Here is a 25411-nt window from a genome sequence, read left to right as displayed (position 1 = left end):
GTTTAAGTCCCGGGTCGAGACAGCCGAGTCTCGGTTTAAGTCCCGGGTCGAGACAGCCGAGTCTCGTTTTAAGTCCCGGGTCGAGACAGCCGAGTCTCGGTTTAAGTCCCGGGTCGAGACAGCCGAGTCTCGGTTTAAGTCCCGGGTCGAGACAGCCGAGTCTCGGTTTAAGTCCCGGGTCGAGACAGCCGAGTCTCGGTTTAAAGTCAGTACAGGTCAGTCTCAAGTCAGTAGTCCTAGCCTTTGAGTCCTAAACAAGTCAGTCTGAATTCTTCAGCGAATTGAAGGCCATAACACTGAATAGTGGTAACAGTATTCTAGCCTTTTAATGACAGGACGTTAGTAGCGTATGGCTGTATATTCATTTGTACGTGTATATTCCACAGACTCCCTCCACGTTTCTTCCACCTTCTCTTGAGTTTTTCTGGGTTGTGGCGCTCAAGTCCAAGTCAGAATCCAAGTCGCTGGTGTTGAAATCCAAGTCGAGTCCAAAGTCTGTCTCGATTTTCTCGAGTCGAGTCTAAAGTCATCAAATTTGCGACTCGAGTCCAAGTCATATGAGCACATTTCAGCTTAGGTGCAGCAACACCTAAGCAGCATTTGATATCATAGGCTGAGGAAACCAGCAGAGCGCAGTGCTTGACTGTCCTATTTAACCTGAACTGACCTTAAATCCGTAGGTGAACAGGTGGCTGGGGTCGGTTTTCGGCGAGCAGGCGGTGCCAGAGTTTGAAGTGAGCGCACGCACCATGGAGCTTCTGGACCAGCTCGTGCAGATCAGTGAGGCAAGGTGTGAGGAGGTCAATCTCCTCATAGATGACCACAGGCAGAAAGCTTCTGAGTACAGCAGTGACGGTAAGAAGAACTGTGATCTTGTGTTATCAGGCTTGGTTGCCAGATTACAGGTTTGACTGAAATGGCCAACATTGCCAGATACTTTCAACCAGCGAGTTTCCACAGAAAGCCGTTTATTCCACATGTACTACATTCGTGTTGAGGCTAATATTCGTTACGCTGAAAGAAGACGCCTCTACGACTGTTTGGTTTCTATGTTTCTTTGTATGAATCCAAGTTTTGTTCTAATGCCAACGCTGTACAACATAATGGTTGTGAAGAAGGTGCACTTCGAAACCTGCTCGTCCAACGTTTTTCCAAAATGAGGGGTATTAGTAGGTAGTTTGTTCCTCCTTTGCTGCAGCAACAGCCTCTACTCTTCTGGGAAGGCTCTACGCTAGATGTTGGAACATTGCTGTGAGGATTTGATTGCATTCAGCTACAAAAGCATTAGTAAGGTACTACTTAAGACTAGGACACTGATTACGTGAACTGTTCCCCACTGTAGGTGCCCACCTACAGGAACTGCTTCATCAGAGTGTTGGGCTGCAAGCTGGAAGTGTTTCGAAACCCACTTTAGACCTTCTGAGTGTGTTAGAAGGCACTGCTGAGGCACTGGCAGTTAAAGACACATCCATAGGGAGGTAAAACGCACGCATTTCTAGGTTCACTGTCTCTGAAAGCGCAAGCTTGCCCTCGTTCTTTGTGTTCTTGGAGATTCATTCAGGGTCAAGTGTCCCGAGTTGTCGTATTGGCGAGATCACTGATTTAGAGTATCACTAATCACCTGTGGCTCTGCAGTTTTGTCCCTGCAGTTAATAAACTCACCAATGACCTGGCCGAGGCAGAGAAGACTGACCGGACGTTGGGTCGGGAGCTCTCAGCTGTGAGGAAGAAAATGACTGCCGCGATAATACTGCGGAAAAAATTGGAAGAGTAAGAGAACACGTATTTGAGGATTTATTATTGATTATATTAGAATATGGTCTATGGAGTAATTTCATTGGGGGTGTCTGGTCAGCAAAAACTGTGTCTGAACGAAACTATATGGTCAGTGGAGCTGATGAAATGTGCAGTGAGTGCAGAGACAAGGAGGTATACCTAATGCAGTGGGTGGTCAGTGTGCTTGTGTATGTTTGTTAGGGACCTCAGGAAGACCACGCAGGCCCAGCAGGTGGAGGCAGCTACAGCAGAGGAGAGACTGCTCAACATGGACTTCATGAAGAATAAATCCAGAGACCTCACATACAGGAACAAGATCGCACAGGTGTGTGAGTGAGGTGGTCTCCCGGAGCTGGTGTTCCAGTTTTATGATTATGATGTTCGTTCGCATCGCTTACTTTTTGTGTGTTTCTTTGTTTATTACTTTGTTTATTGTTCTTTTGTTGTGATTTTGTTTTAGGACAAACTGGCGTCTAGACAGATGGAGGACTCTCTTACCCATCAAGCCATCGTGCAGCTTTCAGAAGTACGACCAAAACCTCCACTCTGTCCCTGCTTTTGGATTCAGACTTATTTGCATTCGTTTTAACATCATCATCAAAATGTTTGCGGGGACGCCCAAGTGGCACAACTGCCTAAGGTCCAATCCCAATTCTTGTTTTTACCCCTACCGCTTGTTTTCCGCTGTCACCTTGCCCTTTGCCTCTACGAAATGGGACCCTCAAATAGAAAGAGCATCTTCATTAACAGCTACTAGCGCTGCTCTGTAGGCGACCCTGCCCGTCTGCGGGACAGCAGAGGAGGGGAAAGTTCAGCTCCTCACTGCTGGGCTTTAGTTACATTTAGGGATCATACGCCTTCAAAGAGGGGGGCAATTATTTATCATCACCCCCCCACTAATTCTTCAGTGATGTGAAGCTGAAGTCAGAGATTCTCGTTCAAATTTTCCCGTTCCACCTTAAATACGGCTGCAGTTCTGATGCCAGAGATGCCAGAATGTAACTGCTGCCCCGTTTAAGGTGGAACGGGAAATTTAGCCAGCTAGCTACCGAGACCTCAGCACATTACCTGCGACTTTATATGCTTGTTAGGACAAAAACGACCGTAATACATTGAAACGACCCTAAACTAAGACAATACAATGGCTGTAACTTTTTAACAGAGAATATTCTCTCATTTGCTTGTTCCTTTGTTCACTCGTGTTGCCACCTTGCCTGTTTGGAGTGGGGAAAACCTGCACGCACTAAACGGAGGGGTAGGGCTAAGTGGTAGGGGAGTGGGGTGAAATGGGATTGGGCCCAAGTGTTGGCCCTTCAGCCATCTGTGATGGGTCTTGGGAGCCCAAGAGAGCAAAATAATACTAAATAATAACAGGGGCGTCCTGATTCAAGTGTTCTGTGGTGCGTCCGCAGTCCTGTAGAGTTCCACTTCACCCTCCTTCTCCTCACAGCTCACCTCATTTATTCAGCTAATTGCTGAAATGATGCTTTGCAGGGTCACCAAAGACTAGTGCACGTTCCTGGTATAGCAGTTCATAGGTTTAGTGATGTTGGTGAGACATTGATGTGAGATTAGAACACATTCTTTCGTTTCTCTAATCTGTTGCTTTTTCATTTCACAGAAAACCACAGCACTGAAGCAGGAGATTGTACCACTGATGAAGAAGTTGGAGCCCTACAGTGACCTGAGCCCTGTAAGAAGAATCCCCTCACAGCGCTCAGTTCAGGCTCGTCTGCCTGCAGAACTAGGGCCTTTTATAGTGACGCATGATTGTAGCCAGAAGATTACACATGATGGAATATGTTGTGCGTGGACGACACATTTCGCAAGCTTTTTGCATCAGAAAGTGTTCTAACATGCATAAACCATTATTATGATAAAGCTGGATAAGAACCTAAAGTCATACAACCTACGCATAGGAATTTAGAAAATACATACATTTAACGTATTTTTGCAGATGAGGATGGTAAACAAAGGAAATTCCACTGATATTTTGTTAAAACATTCAGAATAATTCAATAGTAAAAATGTACACATTCAGAGCGGTTTGGTGTGGAACGCCTCTGTTCTAGAGTCAGAATCGTTCACAGTGGTGTTGATAGGAACCAGACGTCCAGTGTCTCGTTGCATTTTAGTTATTGGAAATAAGACACATTTAAAGTTGAACCGAAAGATGTAATTTATGTCTTTATGAATCGAGCTGCTCTCTGTTCTATCTGGGCTCGTTGGGTTTGTTTATGGCCGTTTTATCTCTCTTGTGATATTAGAGCAATAAGCCACGAGACCCTCTATGTTACCGTGGTTTTGCACGAGGTCCTGGTTACAGCCTCCAGTGCCAGTTACAAAACTTTACTGCCACAAAACTTAGAAAACTGGCACAATTAATACAGAATATGTCACGTGTGCAGTCGTGTATGTGGAGTATTTTATAATGACGTTATTCTCTGCTGGTTCTGGATGGTAAATAAAATGTCTCAATGCGTGTTGTAGTCATGGCGACCCCTGGTTCCCATCACCACCACTGTAAAGAGATCTGAGTGCCTGACATTAATCATTTCACACCAATCCACTCTGAATGTGGTTATGTCTTAATGCCTGAATTATGCAGAACTTGCAGCGCCCCTGCCTGTTTGACCAGAGATGTAATTAATTCATGCTTTCATCCACAGAGTCCTGCCCTGGCTCGGGTTAAAATTGAAGAGGCAAAGAGGGAGCTGGTATATCGTGCTATGTACCTCCTTTACCAAAAAATGAACTGTTTATGATATTGATTAGTATTTTTTTTAATGTCTATGTCTGTCTGGTATGTTCACAGGCAGCCCTCGATGCTGACCTGGAGCAGAAGGTGGACTTGATGAACTCGTTATCTACATAACCTGTAGAGATGAGACGCTTTCCGGCCATTGATGTAGATACTGAGCTAATTTTGTACCAACGTTCTGCTTTTCTCATACACTCGCTGGCCACTTTGTTGGATACACCTGCCTTATATCAACACCCAGTGGTTCCCAACCCAGTTCGCTCCCTATGTTCCTTGTGTTGAAGCGAATAGTGTGGACGGTCTGGAGGAGGGGCCTGACGACTGGACTGAGAACCACTGTTCTGTTTGAACAGCTCCCCTTACAGTATAAGTGGACTTTGTAGTTCTACAGTTACAGACTGTAGTCCATCTGTTTCTCCGATACTCTGTTTTCTGTTCGTATCTGTTCTTTATTAAAACGCTTTGTTAAAACTGATCACCGTGTTGCTCTGTACGTCTCACCGTTGAAGTGAAAATGAAATAAAACCAGCTGCTCCCAGTGCGGTGGGCAGCAGGGAGGGTCTGGGTTCGGTTCCCCGGCCGGGGAACTGGGGTCCTTTCTGTGTGGAGTTTGCATGTTCTCCCTATGTCTGCGTGGGGTTCCTCCAGGTTCTCCGGTTTCCTCGCACAGTCCAAAGACATGGAGCCAGGACATTTGGACATGCTACGTTGCCCCTGGGTGTGAGTGAATGTGTCTGTTTGTCCTGTGATGGACTGGCGGAGGGTGCATCCTGCCTTCTGCCCGGTGACAGCTGGGATAGGCTCCAGCTCCCCGCACTACCCAGAGGGAGAAGCAGCTTAGGTGTGTGTGTGTGTGTGTGTGTGTGTGTGTGTGTGTGTGTGTGTGTGTGCGCGTGTGCGCGCGCTCCAAACCGCGCGGTGGCGCCTTGTGTTGTGGACTGAAGTGAGGGGACGGAAACGACATTGCGCCGTTAGCCCACTGAGCTAAAAGGGTCGCGGAGCTCCAGCGCAGTGGGAACTTGTTTAGCGCTGCGCCTGTTTTCGGTTCTACATGCGCGCCGCTGTTAAAAGGACCGCACGGCCTGCGATGCTGAGAACACATACATGAGGACAGCCTTAATCCAGGTGCGCTGCACTTCATCCCCGCTCGGGAAGAGTTCACCTGCGCGGCGGCTCAGCTTCGCCTGTTAGCCTAGCCTAGCCTAGCCTGAGCGCTAGCGCCGAGCTTAAGTCAGACAGTTTCTCGTTCCGCTCCACCTTAAATGGTGCAGCGGTTATGGTTACATTCTTCTTGTTCGAGTTTTTCCGCTCCACCTTAAGCGGTGCAGCCGTTGCGTTCTGGCGCCAGAGTGTGACCGCTGCTCCATTTAAGGTGGAACGGCGGAGTTAGAGCAAGACGCTGGGCAACGCTTTAGCCGTGTAGCTAAGCTAGCTGAAGTAACCGTACAGCCCAGGTTTTCAGCGCTTTTTCAGCCGTTCGATAATAAAAATGAAGCTGAAATAATGTTGTTGAGCTCTTATCTGCCGAGGTTTGTAGGAGAAATGTGACTTTTGGGGTCGGAGTTTCGCTTTATGTCGTTAGCGTTGTAGCTCGGAGCTAACCTCCGAAGTAATGTCGCATGCTAGCGCGCTGAGAAGCCCGGACTGCGGAGCTTCAGTGTCCGAGTTCAGGTCCGAGGTCCGGTGGACGGGTTTGGGTTTCTCAGTCCTGCTCCTGTGGTCGAGATCGTGAAGAGTAGCGTTAGATAGCGGAGTGTGCGCCTGCCTTAAAGGGGACCTCCACCGATTTTCCAAGTTTCCCAACAGTTCGGTCCTCGAGACGTAAACAGGCAGTCGGTGGTCTGGTTCAGATCTCTCTGCACTGGTGGCGATGGGAACCAGGGGTCGCCATGAGTTCAACCCATCTGGGTTTTTATGGAATGCTGATGGTGCAAAATCTGGGGAAACAAAGTTTTGCTTGGGGAATATTTTACCTCACAGTTCCCTACATGTACCTCTCCGCCATGAATCAAAAATGAATGTGATAAAATAAGTTTTAGAACAGAACCGGCCAGACATCAGGCGGTGTCTTCATGACCGTTCAGGGAATAACTTTTTAAAGAGGGAACTTTTGGAGGTGGACACCTGGTTCCTATCAGCGCCAGTGTCAACAGTTCTGATTCTTAGTTGTCTGGATAACAAGGCGTTTCACTCCAAACCACTTCCACAATTTCCCTCTGTGATCTCTTTCAATCTCTCTCCATCTCTCTGTCTGAGACTATCTCTCTCTGACTCTCTCTGAGACACTCTCTTTCTCTCCCTCTGACTCTCTGACTCTCTCGCTCTCGCTCTCTCTCTCTGACTCTGAGACTCCCTCTCTCTCTCTCTTTCTCTCTGACTTGAATGACTTGGTTTACATCTTAACCGTTTAATTTTGTAGACTTGAAAAATCAGTGGAACTTCTATTTGATGGATTCCCTGCACCTCATTGAGATACAGTAGAGTTGGAGCAAGAAACACGGAGTCGCACTGCCACAGATCGGATACGTATCGCATTTCAGTACCACGTATGAAAGCATCTCAAATCGGAATTGAAAACGTCCGATGTTGTGTGTTTTTTGCTGTTCTCACACACACACACACACACACACACACATCTGTCACATATGAAGAGAGAGATCAGATTTGGGCCAGTTTTACCTGCTGTGTGAATGCAGTCCAAGTGCCGGTTTACGCCACGGATTAACACGTGTTTTATATCTGGATAATCTTTGGCCAGATTCCGTCTGCACATCACTAAAATGCGGTTGTATGTGAATGAGGAAAGCGCGTCCAGTTTACACTCGTGTTGAATTCAGTCGAGGTCTGTTTCTGAAAGTAGTTTGATCTGATTCTAATGATTCGCTCACACTGCGTTCTGGGGGTCCTGGCTTTCCATGAGGTCAACTGAAACCCGACTGCGATCGTTCCCTAAAGAACATGTTAATGTGAGGTGTGAAGAGGCCCGGAGAGCAGCGCTGGAGACCAGTGCATGATGGGTTGGTGGGTCACACGCTGAGTAGGGCACAACCTGTACTGAGCAGTGTGTTTTATTATAATTGGCGAGAAGTCAGGGCAGCGGAGCTGGAGCTGCTCTGTGAGCTCAGGTTCCTGCTGCGTGATGTTCGTCTTCGTCTAGCAGAGCTTGTGCTGTATCTCCAGGGGTTTGAGTTGCATCCTGACGCATGGGGAGGTCGGCGGGTGGGAGAGGCTTTTCTACACTCCTGTTTTGTCAGTGCACTGCGATCCTGATTTGTTTTGCCTGACACAACCTGAACATCATCAAAGTTAAAGGGGAAAACCTCGTTATTGTGGGGAAACCATCCCTTTGTGAAATAAGGGATAACCTACAGTAGGTTAGTTCCGCCCATTACCATTAAGGTTGTAGGGGGAATTTCTGTGTTTATTTATTAGTAAATTAATTCATAAAGTGAAGCACAAGACGGGGCAGCCAATCAGAACAGATGTAATATATAAATCCGCCTAAGAGGCTGGTGCAGCGAATCACTGCGCACTCCAAGGGTTTTAAAGCTGTTTAATAGAGATACAGAGAACGTCCATGGCGCCAGCTGTTGGCTGGACACGTACCAGTGGTTCCCTAAAGCGGCTCTCTTTCTGTAGAGAAAAAGAACGAAGGAATATGTGGGTTCGCACTTAAAGAAGCCACGAAGAACCATCTTTAATAGAGAAGATCGTTCAATATAGATCCATGAACACTCAAAGAACCCTTTCCATTACTGTAAGGCTCTTTGCATGGTGCAGTCGTTCATCAGAAACATGAAGAATGTGCTGTAGATGGTTCTATGTATTATTTTCTTTGAAAAGGGTTCTTTTATAACACCAAAAAGGGTTCTTCTGTTACAGGTTTGACGTTGTGACAAAGGCAGAACCCTTTTTGGTGCTCTGCCGAACCACCTCTGCATTCTGAAGAATCCTATGATGATGCAAAGAACCCATTAATCTGGCAAAAAAAAAAATGTAGTTCTATGTAGAACCGTTTCGTTTACTAAAAACCCTTGAACCGTGAAAATAAATGGGGATCATGTTCTTTCATAGCCTGTAGCACTAATGATGCCGGAGTGTGTTTTGGGATGTAAACTTCACTTGGGATTCAGAAACTTCCACTTCAAGTCACAGCAACGAAAACAGCCTGAGGATGAAGAGAGGCTGGAAAATAGTCCTGCAGAAAATAATTGACTTGTTTTCTGTGTATAAACCCACACAGATGTCAGAAGTGGGGTCCATGCTGTAATAATAGTACAACGAGAGGTGGGCGACGTGGCAAAAATATAACATTAATGACACGTCGGGAAATTCTCAAGTTGCACAATATGTTCTCAGCCACGAAGGGGTAGCTTTTCCTGCCAGGCCAGGCAGCTTCACCCAAGCGGCGGCCCCGGCAGTCACTGGGCCGCGATGTAGCGTAGCTTGGGCAGCCGGCCTGAGAGGCCTTTTAGCTGCGGCGTAGCGCTGCTCAGGCCTGTGCAGGCAGCCCCACAGCTGTAGTGCAGCATCAACCAAGCAGCCAGCACAGGCTGCGATGTCACGTCGACCAGGGTCCCAGTTCAGAGAGCCTCCTAGCCTCGATACAGCATCTCTCCAGCGGCCGGTCCGGCCTCCACGGTGGTCTCTGCTGATCTCCGTAGATCTTCGTGCTGTTGTTTCTTCACTCTTTTTTCCGGTTACGTTGTTGATGTGTGTGTGTTGATTTCGCAGGTACGCCACGCCCGCTGAACGCCTAGCAGCCGTTGCCTCTGAGACGTTGCCCCCCTGGCCCCGCCCTCCAGAGATGGCTGATGCCCAGAAGGCCGATGAGCTCCCGGAATGCCCCACAGAGGGCGGGGCCACAGCAGAGGAGCAGGACATGCCCCTGAGAGCCGAAACCTCGCCCACCAGCTCTCCCACGTGCGAAGAGCCCATCAGCAGCCATAGTCCTGCAAGGCCGCCGCCCCCTGGCCTGCTCTCTATGCCCTGCCTGCTGAAGGAACTGCGCAGAGACTCCTCCCCGGAGCAACCACTGGAGACGATCCCTACTTCTTCCACTAACAGCAATGCCACCAATCCGCTCTGCCCGCAGGAGGACAGCGATTCGTCCGTCTGCCTGCGCTCGCCCTCCTCCTCCGGTCACCTAGGTGATTCCGACACGCTCTCGTCCGCCGAGGAGGCAGCCGAACCGGCCTCTGCGCCGGCCACCGCGGGGAGCAGGAAGCCGTCGAGGCGCTCGCGCTCTGAGAGCGACGCTCCTGGCATCGTCATGGCGGCTAAGAAGAACCGCTGCCAGGAGAAGCAGGTGAATGGGCGTGGTCGGGGGCGGGGCCAGCGCAGCCAGCGGCAGAAAGAGCGGATGCGCATGCTGCGGCAAAAACGAGAGGCGGCGGCCCGACGCAAGCCCGACCTGCTCCAGGACAGCAGCACCAGCGACAGTGACCTCACCGCACACTCATCGTCATCTTCGTCCTCGTCAGCCTCTTCCGACAATGAGGGAGGGGCCATCAACTCCCACCCGCCAGGTAACGCGTGTGACAAGCACCTGCCCGACCTCATGTGATGTGCAGTTCTGTGTAGAAGTCTGAGGCCACCTGAGAGGATTGTTTAAAGCTATTCGTCTGAGCAGTAAGTTTATTAACAGCGAAACAGTGGAATAAATACAAATAGACACTGATCGAGTTGGTGTATCAATACTAAACAGTAGCTCTAGGTTCTAATATTTTCAGTCCTATAAAATATTGGATTAGGCCTAGTCTTTGGTCCTTTAACACTTTGGATTAAACTTGATCTTTGGTCCTGTAAAAATTTGGATTAAACTTAGTCTTTGTTGCTGTAAAACTCTGAGCTAGGCCTAGTCTTTGTTCTACAAAACATTGGATTAGGTCTAATTATTGCTTTTGTAAAACACTGCATTAGGCCTATTCTTGGTCCTATAAAACATTGGATTAAGCCTATTATTTGGTCCTACAAAACGTTGGACTAGGCCTAGTTTTTGGTCCTCTAAAACATGAGATTAGAGTTTTGGTCCTGTAAAACACTGAATTAGGTGTTTTCTTTGTCCTACAAACCATTAGATTAGGTCTATTCTTTGCTTTCATGAGACAGAGTTAGTTCTCTTCTTTGGATTGGGGCCTAGTATTTGGTCGTATAAATCATCGGATTAGGCCTAGTCTTAGACAAAATTGCAGTCGCAATGGTAAAACAGCTTCGGAAAATTCTGGATTTAAGTTTAATCTGGGTTTGGGAAACTGGCCCACACACTTACTGCCCAGATCTATAGTTTAAAACCAGATTCACCGAAACATCTAAAGCACGATTTTCTTCTCATCACAAATGTCCTCAGTCAGCCAAGACAGGTTTGGTGTGTAAAGGTTTTTTCTGTGCACTGGAGCCATAAAGGTAACAGAGCTTGGTATGCGTTACAATTTTCATGCCTGCCAAAATGGCTTTTTTTCCAGCATTCGCAAGAGTAAAATGACCAAACCTTTGTCCCAGTTTTAGGTTCATTTTTTCCTGCTAACCAGCGAATCTCAGGTTATCAGGTGGCGACACACAAGGATTAAACTGAATATCCACAATGACGCCGAATAGCGGTTCAGTAGCGTCTCCCGCTGAGAAGTTTGGTGCATGTTGACTGAATGACCCGAGTACATCCCTCGCTCTGGCTGCCCACAGGCGCGGACAGGCGCTGTTTTGGAGGGTCGCTCATTCCTACTACTTTATTATTCATAGTGCCACACACACACACACACACACACACACACACACACACACAGAGCCAGGGACGTCTCCACTGTCTGAATGCTCAGAACACATGAACGCACGTTTACGACAGGCATTTCACTTCGCTTAGTGTTCTTGATGCTTGCATGGAGAATGTCCTACTCAGACTGCTGGCAGTAGAACATGTGACCCCAAAATCAGTCAAGCGACTTCTGATTGTCACTTCTCTGGTTCCCCAAGACCCTTGACCATGTTCCAGATCTGGTGACCCCATGATGAATGAACAGCGGGCCGTATGATGTCCAGAGCGCTCGTTTTGGGCTTCTACGCCCGGGTAGTGCACTACGTGTCCGGTAGGGGATCAAGCACACTGTAGTGCACTAAATAGGGCGCAGGGAGCTGTTTGGGATTCAGCCCCTGATACTTTAATGACGCGTGATGCGCCTCACGATGTTCTGTTTCACTGAGGTTTAAGAGCAAGTTAAACTGAGGTTTTTGTGGAACATAAACAAAAAACACGCTGCTTAAGAAAAAGTAGAAACAAACACAACTTGCATTTCCAGAAGGAGGTGCAGGGCTTGAAAGAAAATATGAAATATATGCAGGGAATGAAGCATGAAGTCACAGAATTCACACATAATAGGGAAATGGGGGGAAAGAAAGGAAAAGGTGAGAAGAAAAACAGAAAAAAAAACGATGGAAGGAAAAACAAAAGGAGGAAGAAACGAAGAGGATAGAAGAATGTCGAAGGAAGGAATGGAAAAGAAGAAGGTAGAAAGAATGAGAACGGATGGAAGAAAGGAAGAGAAAATAAGCGAGAAAGGATGGAAGGGGGGGAAGAAGAGAAAAACGAAAGGAAGCAAGAAAGAAGGCTGGAACAGGAAGGAAGAAGAAGGAAAGATGGAATAAAGGAAGGTGGGGGGGGAGAAATCAGCTCCCTTAAATGCGAGTATGGAGGGATGAAGGTAGAGGGGTGCGTAAAGAGAAGTGAGGAGGTGTAAAAGCTGTGAAAGGGAGAGCAGAGTACGGAAGGAGCCCTTTAAACGAGAGATCAACCAATCCGGCTTCAATCATCAAGGCTCTGAACTGAAACACTGAGGAGGAACAGCAAACGGCTCACAGCTTGGGCTGCACTGACGATGATAAATGGGTTACAGCCGCTGTGGTGAGATGGTTATAAGGGCTGATGTCCAAGCAGCTTCTTGCAGCGTGTGGCAGTTACCGTACACTGGCTGCTGTTTACAGACTCGGGGCTCAAGTCTGTTTGTGGTCCAGGCAGTTGCTCGGTGTCCTGGATGTGTTGGTGATGCCATGTTCAGAAAAGCACATTGTGGCCTGATGTATCGCAGTAATAATGGCATATTGTCATATTACCCACCTGTACATGAACAGCGGTGCCGTTCCCAGGTCACAAACCCCAGCAGGTACATTTTCATCTCCACATCCATACAAACGTGGTGTCCCAAGCGTGCAGACAGTTATCAGCGTCAGAGGTTTGATGTGTGCCAGGTTAGCTCGACTTACTGTTACGGAAACTTTCCTGACCCTAAATGGCAGAAGTGGATGTGTTAATAATCTACTGCTTAACCAAAGAGAGTAACATCTGATCCCTGCCTTATGCTACCATTTAGACGGAGTCTCCTGAGGTGTTAACAAGCCCTACCTTTTCAGTAGGAATTATGAGGAAGTTGCAAAGAAAAGCAATAAAATTTGGATTCAATTTTACAATTTAGGTTAGTTTTTTTTAACACTGCGTGTTTCATTAGTGAGTGTATTTATATGCACCACTGCTGGTTCTGTTTTGCCTGTTGAAACATTTTTAAATCTCAACAACGAAATATCGTCTTTAAGTACCATGATGTCAAGTTTTTGACACATCACCCACCCTTGCTCTCCAGCCCTTGCTCTCCAGCCCTTGCTCTCCAGCCCCTGCTCTCCAGCCCCTGCTCTCCAGCCCCTGCTCTCCAGCCCCTGCTCTCCAGCCCTTGCTCTCCAGCCCTTGCTCTCCAGCCCTTGCTCTCCAGCCCTTGCTCTCCAGCCCTTGCTCTCCAGCCCTTGCTCTCCAGCCCTTGCTCTCCAGCCCTTGCTCTCCAGCCCTTGCTCTCCAGCCCTTGCTCTCCAGCCCTTGCTCTCCAGCCCTTGCTCTCCAGCCCGGAAAAGGCTTTGGTAGTAACTAGGGTTGCAAAGGGGTGGAAAATTTCTGATAAATTTCCATTAAATTACCTGTAACTTTCCATGGGAACTTTGGCAATATTCTAAAATGTAAAGTTCCATGGAAATTTGGGGAATTTATGGGAATTAATAGGAAATATTGGATCATTTAAAGGAACTGTATCATACACCATCATCAGTGTAGCTTTTTTTCTTTTGTCAGCAGACATGAAGGCATAACAATACAAATAATAACTGGCAGTTATTTGCCAGCAGAACTTTATAAATGTTTAATTCTTTCGTTGAACAATCAAAAGTTCAGTCAAACAATTAAAAGAAGCAACTAGTGGTCAGTGTCAGGTTTCTAGAGATCATCTGGACATATGCTGTACATGTGATGGAGGACTGTACAGTGCATGCAGGGGGTGTGGTCCTGGGATTGAGGAGCAGCTTAGCTGTTCAGCTGTTTTGGTATCATATCTAATTATTTTAGCCAGGATTATGCTTCAGTATATTTTTTACCAACTGTATGTAAGTTTCACACCTTTAGTTTAGAATATTTCTATTTTATTCCCATAATTACTCTTTAATTCCCATGCTAAATGGAATTTGGCTGACTGCCTTTTATCTGTGTAAACGAGACGTGATGGACTGTGGCTCTGTGGTCTCAATATGGCTTTAACTTGGTGTAATAGTGACACTGTGCTGTGTGACGCGCTGAGAAGCAACAGCGTATGGACTAATGGAGCGCTGGCACGCGTCGTTTAAGCGCCGGTGTGGCTCCCGTCTCTGTCAGTGACGGGGTTAAACACACCGCGCGGTTACATAGGATTGTGTGCGGAGTTAAATAGTGGTTCCCATTTGGAAAGTTTTAATGTTTTCCAATATCTGATGTCCTGGATTTAGGGGTGTGTGTGTGTTGGGAGTGTGCGTCAGAGAGGTTTGTGACTTGTTCAATGATTATACAGGGAGATTCACTCGAAAGAGGCCCCGAATATTCTGGAGTAACTCTCTCTAGGACGAGTCAATCTGAACGAAACGACGTGCAACAAGCTCCTTAGTATATGGAGCTTCGAACGAGCCGGGATGCCCCTGCGTCAGGAGGCGCCGGACAGCAGACCCCCATACCCCTTCGCGTGTCTGTCGGAAAACGGAGATCAGCCAGCATCGCATGTAATGCAGATGATTACACATACGTCTAGGTGCGTATCGTATTTTTTGGTTCAGATTGCTTCATCCTAACAGGAGGTACAGCAGAATATCCGGGGCCTCTTTCAAGCGAATCTCCCTGTACAATTGCAATGAGAATATTCCAAAATAAGAGGCCTTAATGGGCAAAGACGCTGATCTTCTGCATCCTCGTGCTGTTTTTCCACCTTAATAGGTTAAAAGACTCTGATTAAGCTCTCCTTGTACAATCACAAAATTTTGGTGGACTGTCACCATGGAAACGTTAGTCAAAAAGACAGAGGCTCTTTTTCTCCATGTAATCTTTTTAGCAGGTGAATACAGCGTGACCTTGCTTCACTGTTTCTTCTGATGGTGAGAGATTAGCGATGAACCAGTTCTGGACTGTTCAGATCCAGCACACCTGGCTCTAAGACCTTCATCACCTGGACCAGGTGTTCTAGACTTAGGCTGGAGCTAAACTCTGCAGGATGGTAGATCTCCAGGACCAGGATTGAGCCCCCTTGCTGTAGGCTGTTTTCCCAGCTAGTGAGCAGTAGTGGTTGACTGGTAAAGAATAAATTCAGTGCATTCAAGAACATAAAGACTTGACATCATAACAGAGCAACACTTTCTGGTGCCATGTAAAACCATTTTCTGTAGTAAAGAACCCGTAAAGAACCCTCATTTTTAAGAGTGGGCTGATGGGGAGCATCAAGGCCCACCAAACTGACCCCTCAAACTTCTTTCTTCACCTTCTCTGCCACATATTTGGAAGGCACGTTAGAAGCCTGTGCGATCTACGCTTTCCTAACAGCTGCTACATGTACAACAAACAAGGACTCCTGGATTGTTTTCGTTTGCCAGCGAATGCACGGAAAGCCTGGAAAAGTAAATGTGCTCGGCATTCTTGCTCCGGTCATGAAATCTGACCATAAGGTGGTCATCGGAGACCCACGGAAACACCAGCGTATTACGTCTTGCTGTCCACCTCCGATCCGGTCACTCGTAACCTGCTTCGTATTTCCAAAAGCTTCTTTCATGGTCTCGGTTTTAAGAGTCAGAGCTGTGGTTTTCGTCCAGCAGGTGGTGCTGTAGGTCAGTGGGTCCCTAACCCTGCTGAACGGAATCACTAGTGACTTTTTCCCCTACCTTTCTCACTTCGTGAACTATATTAGCTTGTGTAAACCTCAGCCCATGCGTGTTCACAGCTCCCAGAGATCCATGGCCTTGAACACCAGCCCTTATTTACCAAGCACCCCAGTGTAAGAGCACTGATCTAAGATTAGGCCTCATCAGTCCACGTAGTTCTGCTCAGTGCTGTGTAAAAGGCATAGACTGACGTTACATCGGCGTTATTGATCTAAGATGCCATTTCACCTTAACTTCATTTAGCTGGTTCAGAAGATGAGCAGTAGTTAAGGCGTCATGCCAGAGTTGGGTGAACAGTAAAGTAGGACTGCAGCTGTTGGATATTGGAGAGGCAGTGCTGTATGGAGTATTAACGTTATTAATGTTCTGTAAGAAGAAAAATAATTAATTGATTAAATGGTAAAAGCAAACTTTTAGCTTATCAAAGCTTTCGAGAGTTTAGTCACCCAGACAGCCTCAATTAAGATCAAACAAACACTGACAGTGTTAGATTATTCAACTCATTGATTACGGGTTCATGGTGGGGTTAAAATGATTTGAATCCGTGCTGGAATCAAGAGGAGGAATAGTAGTTTAGCAAAAGATATAAAAGCCAGCGAATAATAAAATGACTAATATGAAGAGATTTTTAGGAATTAAAACCTTAATTTTCTTTTATTCGGTCATACATGTGATTCAGCAACAGATTTAAGTGAGAAATGGATTTAACCTATGAAAGTATGTGGGATTAGTGTTTCAAAGTCTTTTGATTTTGTTGGTCCGTTATTTATTCGCTTTTCACTGAAACAGGAACAGTCCTTGGTCGATTAATTGAAAATATGATTGATTGATTGACCGATAATAGAAGTAATCGTTAGTTGCATCCCTACTGAGAACCTTATTTTGGGTCTCCCCCCCCACCCCACCCCCCCCCCCCCCCCCCTCTCATATTTCTCATTGGGTCTTTTGTTCAAGACACACACTTGTTTGATTCCCGGTCAGAACGTCAGGGTCCGACACGTTCCTGTATTTGCACCGTGGTACCCAGAATGCACCTGTGTGAGCTGCATGACCTGTTGATAGCTCGTCAGCATGACCGCCGTAAACCCCGCCGTTCTCTCGCGCCGCTCTTTCAGTTTCTTAACCTGTGTGTGTCTGACGTGTGTCTTCTCGGCGCCTGCCGTCTGTCTTTAAGCTGGTCGCCGTGGAAACGACGCCATCTCCGGACTGCTGGAGGGGGGCGTGGCCGGCAGCAGCCTGGGCGGAGTCCTGGAGGAAGCTCTGACGCGATTGGCCGCCATGCAGAGGCAGACGGAGGAGCGTTTCCGTGTGTGGATGGAGAGGCTGAGCCGGCTGCACTCCGACGACGACGAAAACGAGCCGCAGTCCGGCGCCGAGCCGGGAGGGCGGAGCCACGCCAGCTCCTTCCTGCCGTCCTCTGAATCTCAGGAGACACTGGCAGCCTATCAGATCGCTCGGCTGAACAACGCCCCGCCCCTCACACCCCAGAGCTCCACCCTCAACGGCATCCTGGACTCCCCCGACCCAAACCTGCTGAACGCCTGAAGAGGGGCGCCGCTGCGGAAGAGGAACGGAGAACTTGAGAGCAATCGGATCAGCACCGAAAGCCATGCTAAAGACAATACTCCGCCTTCTTTCTCTCTCTCTTGTTCTCTCTATCCTCCTCTCTCTGTCTCTCTCTCCCGCTCCGACCTCCTCCATATCTCTTTTCTCCTCCTCATCCCTCCATCCTCACTATTACTCTCTATCTGCTCTATTTCTCTTTGTCCATCTCTCCGTCCTCCCTCAGTCTCACTGTCTCTCTACCTGCCGTCTCTCTTTCACTCTTCTTCTTTCTGTCTCTCTTTCATTCTTTTCTCCCCATCCTTCCTGCTCTCTAAATCCCTGATTTTCCTTTTATTGCCCCCTTTTTTGTAGCTCTCGCTCACTCGCTCTCCTTATCCCTCAGTTCTCACTTTCTTTGTCTCTCTAACTTCCTCAAACTCTCACTCTCCCCACCTCTCTTCTTATCTCTCCATCCTCACTCTTTCTCTCACTCTCTTTCTGTCCTTCCTCTCTCTGTCTCTCTAATCTCCTCCCTCTCTCTCTCTCTCTCTCTGTCTCTCTGTTGCTCTCACTCGTCCCTCCCTCCCTCCCTCCCTCCCTCACACGTGCCCCTCTACACCTCCTCTCAGGAGTGCTCCTCAGTGTGTGTGCCTTGAGGAACTCTTTGGATTCTCTTCATACCAGCTCTGGTGTCTGATTGGACAGATCGGACTCCACCAGCTCCACAGACGCTCTGACCGGCGTCTCGAGATGCCCTGGTAGAGCCAGGCTGCTGCTCTCAGCCCTGCGCTTTATGCTGGATGGACATGGACTTTCTTTTAAAGTGTCTGAAAGATTGACCAAAGAACTGTTTGTTGTGGTTTGGTTAGTTTGGTTTAGTTTGGTTTAAGGTTTTATTTTGTTTTTTTTAGGTTATATTACAGCACATGCATGTAATGAGCTGAAATATACGAAGCAGTAGTGCATGAATAGCAACACTGTGGTGTTAGTACTAACATAACTTACCTACTGTTAACTTAAACACGTTTCAGCTAGCGTCAAACTGAAGACACACACACACACACACACACACACACACACACACACACACACAGAGTAAAGCAAGAGACCCCACCTGCTTGGTTATTGTTACCTTGGTCGGGTTTTCAGGTCAGGCTACCCTGATGAACAGTTGAAATGTTTATCGTTTAATAAATCGACAAATATAAATGATGGCCAATTTAAGGTGAACCGGAAGTGGGTTCTGGATACGATGTTTACATTTAATCAAACCAGAAGAAACGATTTAGTTACTCAACGTTGTAACGGGTTGTTTTAGTCTGTGTTGCCGGTTCAGATGAGCTGCCACTGCGTCTGGTTGGGTTCCAGAGCGGCTCTGCTGTAATGAGGGAAGCTCTGGAACCAGCATAGAGCCAGTGTAACGTTCTGAAGTGGCGATTAGTTCACAGATCACTTTTTTTTTTGCGCAGCTTCTAAAGCAGTGGTTTTCTAACGGGATCTCAGACGGCCCAGATTTTTGCTCTAGTCATAAATGTGGGCCAGTACCAAGAACCACCGGTTTAAGGAGCGAGAGGTGGAAGTTTTTAAGTTACGTCTCTTAGTATTTTAGTGGTCAATATGTGATTATTTTAAGGAATTATAAGGAATCGGTTAAAATAAAGCATGTGAGCTGAAAGTGCAACACAAAGTTGGTCTAAACTGCAGTGGAGCTTTTATATAGACGACTTTTCTCCTGCGTCTCTAAATCAAATTGGAGACGCATCGAGAAGCGTTTTATAACTGCGTCTTTGCCTCCTGAGTTAAAATCAAATCCCACTCCCTTTATACACACACACACACACACACACACACACACACACACACACACACACACACTCACTCTCACACTCTTAACGGCAGGGCTAAACGACGAAGGTTTACAGTTGACCGTTGTCCTCTAATGGAACGAGCGTCTTTAACGAGTGTGTTAAAACTGAACGAGTGAATGGACCGTAGGATGAAAACTCATTTTTATTATTACTTTGATTTTCTTAGCATTAGCATCCCGTTTATGCCATGTTTGAGTGCCTGATCAAAATTAAAACGGACGATGTCATCTGCGCTCCTGTCCGTGTGTGTTTGTTATGGAGAAACTGGCTGTCGCCGTTCGGCCTTTACATCAGCGATGGACAAATGTGTTCTGCGTTGTCCAGCTTTGTCCACAATGTGTGTCCAGCCTCATTTAGACCAGGGGTGTCAAATCGAACCACGACGAGGGCCGTAAAAAGTAAATAAACCTATACGACTCTGTGGGCCAGAGAACGTCTGCTCTGACCTTAGCTGGACCCTTTCAATTCTGAATGCTTGAAATATTCAAGAAAAAGTCAAATAATAAATGCGTAAATAGAGTAGACAGTAGAATGCGCATCAGTCCACATTACGCATATTATGCTGCTGTGCATGCTGGGGCTTGTAGTGCAGAACGTTGTCAATAATCTGATATTGATCAATTTAAAATAATTTTGCGGGCCAGATAAGATGACGCTGCTTGCGTGATCTGGCCCCGGGCCTTGTGTTTGAACACACGGGCTTTAGATTGACCCACACTCCGACTTTTCTGATATCCTAATTAATGGAAAAGGAATCGGATTTGCAATCTGAATAGGCCGAAATTGGAGCAGTCCTAATGTGCGCTCCGCTGTTTCAGCTGAACTCTGCTGTGATTTTATGTTGAGTGGTAAGAGGCAAGTCATTTGCATTTGAGTGCTGCTCTCTTATCTGTAATATCGTACTGTAGCACTTTATTAAATTCCTATTGCGTTATGTGGATAAGTGAACGGCAGATTGGTCCATTATAGATTAAATGAGGGTGTTTATGATTTTTTGGGCTAGTAGAAAGTAATGGAAACATGTGAGGGTGTTTCTTCTGTTCATGTAGCCTATAGGCATTCACAAAACAATGTCAACTTCAGGTATATTTAAAAAAAAAAGGCTGAAAAATCAACCAGAATTGGATTGAATTGTCCAAATTCACCCATACATGTAGTGTGTTCAGTTATATTTACAGCCAATATGGGAATGTCCTAGAACCCATAGGTAGCAGTTGTTGATGTAAACCTAATTGCGGTGAATAATTGTTTGTTGCAGTGGGTCCTGCGGTTGTTGGCCACTACGACATCTCAGACACACACTCTGAACAGGAGCAGCAGCCTCACACTCTCTCAGGTCAGTTTAACGATAGCTACCCAAATGCTGTGGCGTCGTGGACGCACAGTGGTACTTGACCGTAGACCCAGGTTTTCAGAGGCTCACGCTTTGGACGCGTTGCACGTCTGTCGTTTTCTGTTAAGCCCTCGGTTTGGGCCGAGCGTAACGAGTCGTAGCCGAGTTGCAGGCGTCGCTCATAAGACCGCATGATGGAATTTGATATCATTTCTCAAGCTTGTTGTTGAAACGAGCAAAGAATTTCTTAGAAGTTCAGCTGTTAAAGTGGTTAACTCAGCAGTGAGAGACACGATGAGCGGTCAAGGTCAGTTTCTTCCAGCTCAGGACAATCTCCAGGTTAAGATTATTTCTTAATGCTTCCGATTTGGAGTCATTCATGCCTTTGCGACATCTAGACTGGGTCACTGTAACACACTGTGTTTTGGAATTAACGAAGCATCTCTGGCTCGTTTACAACTGTGGTACAAAGTGGTACGAAGAAAAGAACACATTACTCCAGCTTTAGCCTCCTTACACCGGCTCCCGGTTACAGAACCCAATATAAAATGGCATTGATGGTTTTAAAGCTTTGGATGGTCACCTGCATATGTTGAGGACATGCTCGAGATCTGTAAGGTCGGCCTCTCTCAGCATCACTTTTAACTGTTCCTCGGCCTCGTCTTAAACAGAAAGGGGCTCGTGCTTTTGCTGTTGCTGCACCACGACTTGGGAATGGACTTCCAAGTGACATCAGACGTTGGTCATCTCTGACTGTTTTTAAAACAAAGCTTGAAACCCATTTTTACCGATTAGAGCTCAGCAGTCGTTGATCTGTGGACTGAGGTCTGTACGCTGTTGTGTGAAGGTGTGGTAGTGGTGTTCGGAAGGTGGGAATCCTTTTTGTTTTATTGTGAAGCTCTTTGGTTTTAAATGTGCTCTGTAAATAAAATTGGCTTACTTACAACCAATGAGTGTATACATCATATCACATATGTACACTCCCAGTATTTTATTAGGAGCACCTGTGCGCCTGCTTGTGCATGCAATCATATAATCAGCCAATCATGTGACAGCAGTGCAGTGCATAAGATCATGGAGGCACGAGCCAGAGACTTACAGGTAAAGTTCACATCCACCATCATGACGAGGGGGAAAATGTGATCTCCGTGATTTAGACCATAGTATTGTTGGTGCCAGGTGGGCTTTCTTAAATAACTTTCTATAACTGCTGAGCCCCTGGAATTTACATACGCAACAGTCTCTAGAGTTACTTTGAATAGTGCAATAAAGACATTGGGAGAGGTCAGTGGGTAATGGCCAGACTGGGTCAAGCTGACAGAAAGGCTACAGTAACTTGGATAAACACTTTGTATAATTGTGGTAAGCAGTAAAGCATCTCTGAATGCACAACACATCGAACCTTGAGGTGGATGGGCTACAACAGCCAAAGACCATGTCGCATTTGACTTCTGTCAGCCAAGAACAGAAAGCTGAGGCTGCAGTGGGCACAGGCTCACCAAAGCTGGACTGTTTGAGACTGGACAAACATAGCCTGGTCAGATAAATCTCATTCTTATTAGGCTCACAGATGGCGGGGTCAGAATTTTGTGCGAATGGCATGAATCCAGGACGCAACCTGCCTCGTGTCAGTAGTCCAGGCTGGTGGAGGTGGTGTAATGGGCTGGGGAAGGTTTTCTTGGCCCTGTTAGTACTGATCACCCATCATTTGAATGCCACAGCTTATTAGAGTATTGTTGCTGACCATTCCCTGCTTGATAATACATAACGTCACAAAGTCATCTTAACACTGGTGTAGGTGGACTGTGAGATGGCAGATGGGAAGTAGTGGGGTGGGGAACGTGTTAAACTGGGGTGACGGGACAAAGAAACGTGGACTTTGACTAGAGCCTTCAGATGAACATCCTCAGAGATCTGTCATCTGATACAGTTCACGTCCTGCCAGTTGCACTTCATTTTGAACCCTGTTTCTTTTTTATTGCGCTTGCACTGCGTAACGAGTTTGTGACCGTTTTTTCCTGTGGTTTCACTTTAGGTCCAGTAGAGGCGGAGCCTCCGCAGGTGAGTCTGGCGTCCTCTGACAGTGAAGTCGAGATTGTCGGCGTGCAGGAGAACGCCAGGTTGGTCACATTCCTGGTTCTGGATAGATTTCTGTTTGAAATATATTATGCAACGTCAGAGTGGGTGACAAAAGATAACGCCACAATACAGTTCATCAAGGTTTTTAGTTTGTTTTGAGAGGAAACTAGCGGTTAAACTATACCAGCAAAACAAATTCATCATTTAATTCATGTCTGTGTGTGCGTGAGATATTATATATATATATATATATATATATATATATATATATATATAAATATACACACATGCATAGCCTGAAGCATTTAAGGCCTACCCGTTCAGCCTAGATCTTAGCCTAGATATATTTGCATATATGCAAATCTGAAAGGCACAGGAACAGAAATACCCTGTTTAGTTCTGAGGGGTAGAGAGAGATTGGCATGGTCCTGTTCCTGTGCTATTTCAGGTGCCCCATTTTACATGATTGTTTACACAGTGCCATCCAAAACTATTCCTGATGTTCCTCCTGTTTCGTTGTCATTCCCCCCCAGTGCTGTGTGTAGGTTTCCAAGAGGTGGCGTCATCCAGTCTCTATCGTCATGGAAGCAGAGAGCCCCGCCTCCCTGGACGGCAGTATCCACCCAGCCTGGCTGGGTCCCACCCCCAGAGGTGGTAGATCTGACACTGGATGAAGACCGGCACAGATACCTGCTGTGATCTCGCATACACTCTCTATGCACTCATACACACACTGTTGGCCTGAGTGTCTTAAAACATTTCGAAATTTATCCCTCTCTTAGTTTCTCAGAGAAAAATATCAGCGGTTTGCTTAGACGGCTTTCTGAAACCCTGTCGGAGGCGGAACCGTCCGAGCTGATTTTAGGACGCTGTTAGAACGCTTTCAGAAGGCCAGGCACTGGCCAACACGTCGAGCGAAAAGCGTGTAGATGTGCTGTTGGAGTAACCTTGATTACCTTGTGGATTAGTGGTTGATAGAAGTGGAACCATCACTCGCATATGTGGAAATAAGCTTCAAGTACAAGCAGGACCTTTTTCCCATGCACGTATGAGAGAAAAGGTGTTCTCTAATATCTATTGAGCGTAACCGTTTTCAGTTTGCTGCATTCACTTCAACAGGGAAAATGTATCCATCCTGACTGATGGAGTCAAAGCTACTGTTATAGAGACATCTTATGGCAACGCAGTGGAGGGACACTGTATGACTGTATGTGTCTTCTTTTTTTTTTTTTTCCTTTTAACTTGATGCACAGTTAAATTTGGCTTTATTTTTTTATTTCTGATGATAGACTACAAGGGTAAATCTCAAATGTTTTGAGTAGTTTGGCCAACAAACACACAAAAAACAGTGCTACATATTAAACAGTCACATATACCAATACCCTGTGGAGAGGAATCTGAGACTGAAATGCAGTCGCTGTAGTGGAAAAAACATGAAATGCGATGCACAAATGACGTCACGATTCCATAATCGCATGCGGAGTGTGTGTCAAAATGAAAAGCGAAACACCCACTGCATTGTTTTTTTAGTACAGGAGGATTTGAATTTTACAAACCAAAATGCGGAATTAGTGGCAGAATTGAATACAGTCCACAGTCTCTACAGAGAAAACACGTAAATGTGCAAATTTTAGTGCATAATTGTCCTTTTATTTGCTGATTTTAACATATCGAAAAAAATTAAATATAAAATGCGCATTAACAATTTGTCCTTTGCTTTGCTTATTTTTACCAGTACATTAAAATCATCTAATAAACAGTAATTGTTCATTAAAACGTTCATAAGTTCTCTGCAGAGGATGTTTTAACTTTTCACTTTAAAGACCAACACAAGGTGAAATTAGACTGGGGCTGCTCTTTGTGTACGGCTGTGTCTGTTTGACGTGCTGCACGGCGAAACGCAGTGCGGCTGTGCATCGGTTACATTTCAAGGTTTGTATTCAGTTCAGCGTTTTTGTCTTTTAACTTCATGTATTGTTTTTCAGTGAAGAGGTGAAAGCAGCGTAGTGGGTGTTGCGCTTTGCATTCCGCCAATAAGGTTTTCTACTATAGCGGCTGCTTTTTTCAAATTCGCCACAGACTCCTCTCCATAAATACCTGCCGTTAGCCTCAGGTGTCCCCTACCCAGTTCTGAGATGCTGTTTCGTGACAAACTTTTGCTGTAAAGCTGCTTCAAAATCTGTTTTAGTGCAAAAAAACAAACAAAAAAAACTACCGCGGGTTTTCCTCTGACCATAGCAATAGCCCGACTGCTTTCGTTTGTGTGAATGAGGGAGAGAGAGAGTGTTTTGTTTGTTTGTTTGTTTGTTTGTTTGTTTTGTTTGTTTTGGGTGTGTATGTTTGTATTTGGTCAAATAAGTGTGAGTGTGTTTGCGTGAGTGAGAGATTCACTATTTAACTGTTTAATGCTGCTGCATGGAGGGAGATCTTTTCAGTGGGTCCCTGCCAGCACCTGCTCCGAGCACTAGAACCCGTCTTCAGGCCCGCTCGCGTTGATGTATATTTTGTGTGGACCTTTATGCCAACGGAACTTGTTACCCCCCCCCCCCAAAAAAAAAACCTGTTATGCAAGAACAGCATCAATGTGTGAAATTTTAATACAATTAATCAGTTTTTTAAGTAGTTATTTAAATAATTGATACTAGTTTAACATTTTTTTTCTGCATTACTTGCTTTGGCTACATCCTGCTTTCTTTTAATACTCCAATGACTTTATCTATTGATATTTAAAGTGTGTATTTTCTTGACTCTTGAATATGAATCATTTATTAGAAGGGAAGTGTATCATGCATCGTGACATAATGGGTTTTGTTTTGATTATTTGCATCATTTTTGTTTTGGTTACCAAGT

General features: G+C 46.1%; 2 protein-coding genes across 5 annotated transcripts in view; both read left to right on the top strand.

Moving 5' to 3' along the window:
* The window catches only part of haus1 (HAUS augmin-like complex, subunit 1), a 5908-nt gene extending 896 nt beyond the window's left edge, over nucleotides 1-5012 (top strand). Inside the window, exons 2-9 of the mRNA XM_017718012.2 lie at nucleotides 681-855; nucleotides 1343-1478; nucleotides 1636-1770; nucleotides 1978-2101; nucleotides 2237-2302; nucleotides 3398-3469; nucleotides 4446-4493; nucleotides 4592-5012. Coding sequence (XP_017573501.1) covers nucleotides 681-855; nucleotides 1343-1478; nucleotides 1636-1770; nucleotides 1978-2101; nucleotides 2237-2302; nucleotides 3398-3469; nucleotides 4446-4493; nucleotides 4592-4651 — 816 coding nt within the window. The 3' untranslated portion in view covers nucleotides 4652-5012. The remainder of the gene's footprint in view (nucleotides 1-680; nucleotides 856-1342; nucleotides 1479-1635; nucleotides 1771-1977; nucleotides 2102-2236; nucleotides 2303-3397; nucleotides 3470-4445; nucleotides 4494-4591) is intronic.
* A 483-nt stretch (nucleotides 5013-5495) lies between these two features.
* c16h18orf25 (chromosome 16 C18orf25 homolog) lies at nucleotides 5496-25132 on the top strand. 4 transcript variants are annotated; one of them, XM_017718014.2, is made up of 5 exons: nucleotides 5496-5662; nucleotides 9272-10065; nucleotides 20408-20485; nucleotides 22518-22602; nucleotides 23095-25132. In XM_017718014.2, the coding sequence occupies exons 2-5, from the start codon at nucleotides 9345-9347 to the stop codon at nucleotides 23258-23260; spliced, it is 1050 nt and encodes a 349-aa protein (XP_017573503.1). In that variant the 5' UTR covers nucleotides 5496-5662; nucleotides 9272-9344; the 3' UTR covers nucleotides 23261-25132. The 4 variants fall into 4 exon arrangements, 3 of the variants coding, with proteins under 3 accessions (XP_017573503.1, XP_017573504.1, XP_017573502.1); XR_005131639.1 differs by lacking the exons at nucleotides 20408-20485; nucleotides 22518-22602; nucleotides 23095-25132 and adding exons at nucleotides 16911-18632; nucleotides 18675-20324; XM_017718015.2 differs by lacking the exon at nucleotides 20408-20485.
* Nucleotides 25133-25411: the final 279 nt, after the last annotated feature.

The sequence above is a fragment of the Pygocentrus nattereri genome, chromosome 16 (genome assembly GCF_015220715.1).
Source record: "Pygocentrus nattereri isolate fPygNat1 chromosome 16, fPygNat1.pri, whole genome shotgun sequence".
NCBI classification, from domain to species: domain Eukaryota; kingdom Metazoa; phylum Chordata; class Actinopteri; order Characiformes; family Serrasalmidae; genus Pygocentrus; species Pygocentrus nattereri.
The sequence above is the reverse complement of the archived record's forward strand: the minus strand, read 5'-3'. Positions and strand labels throughout refer to the sequence as shown.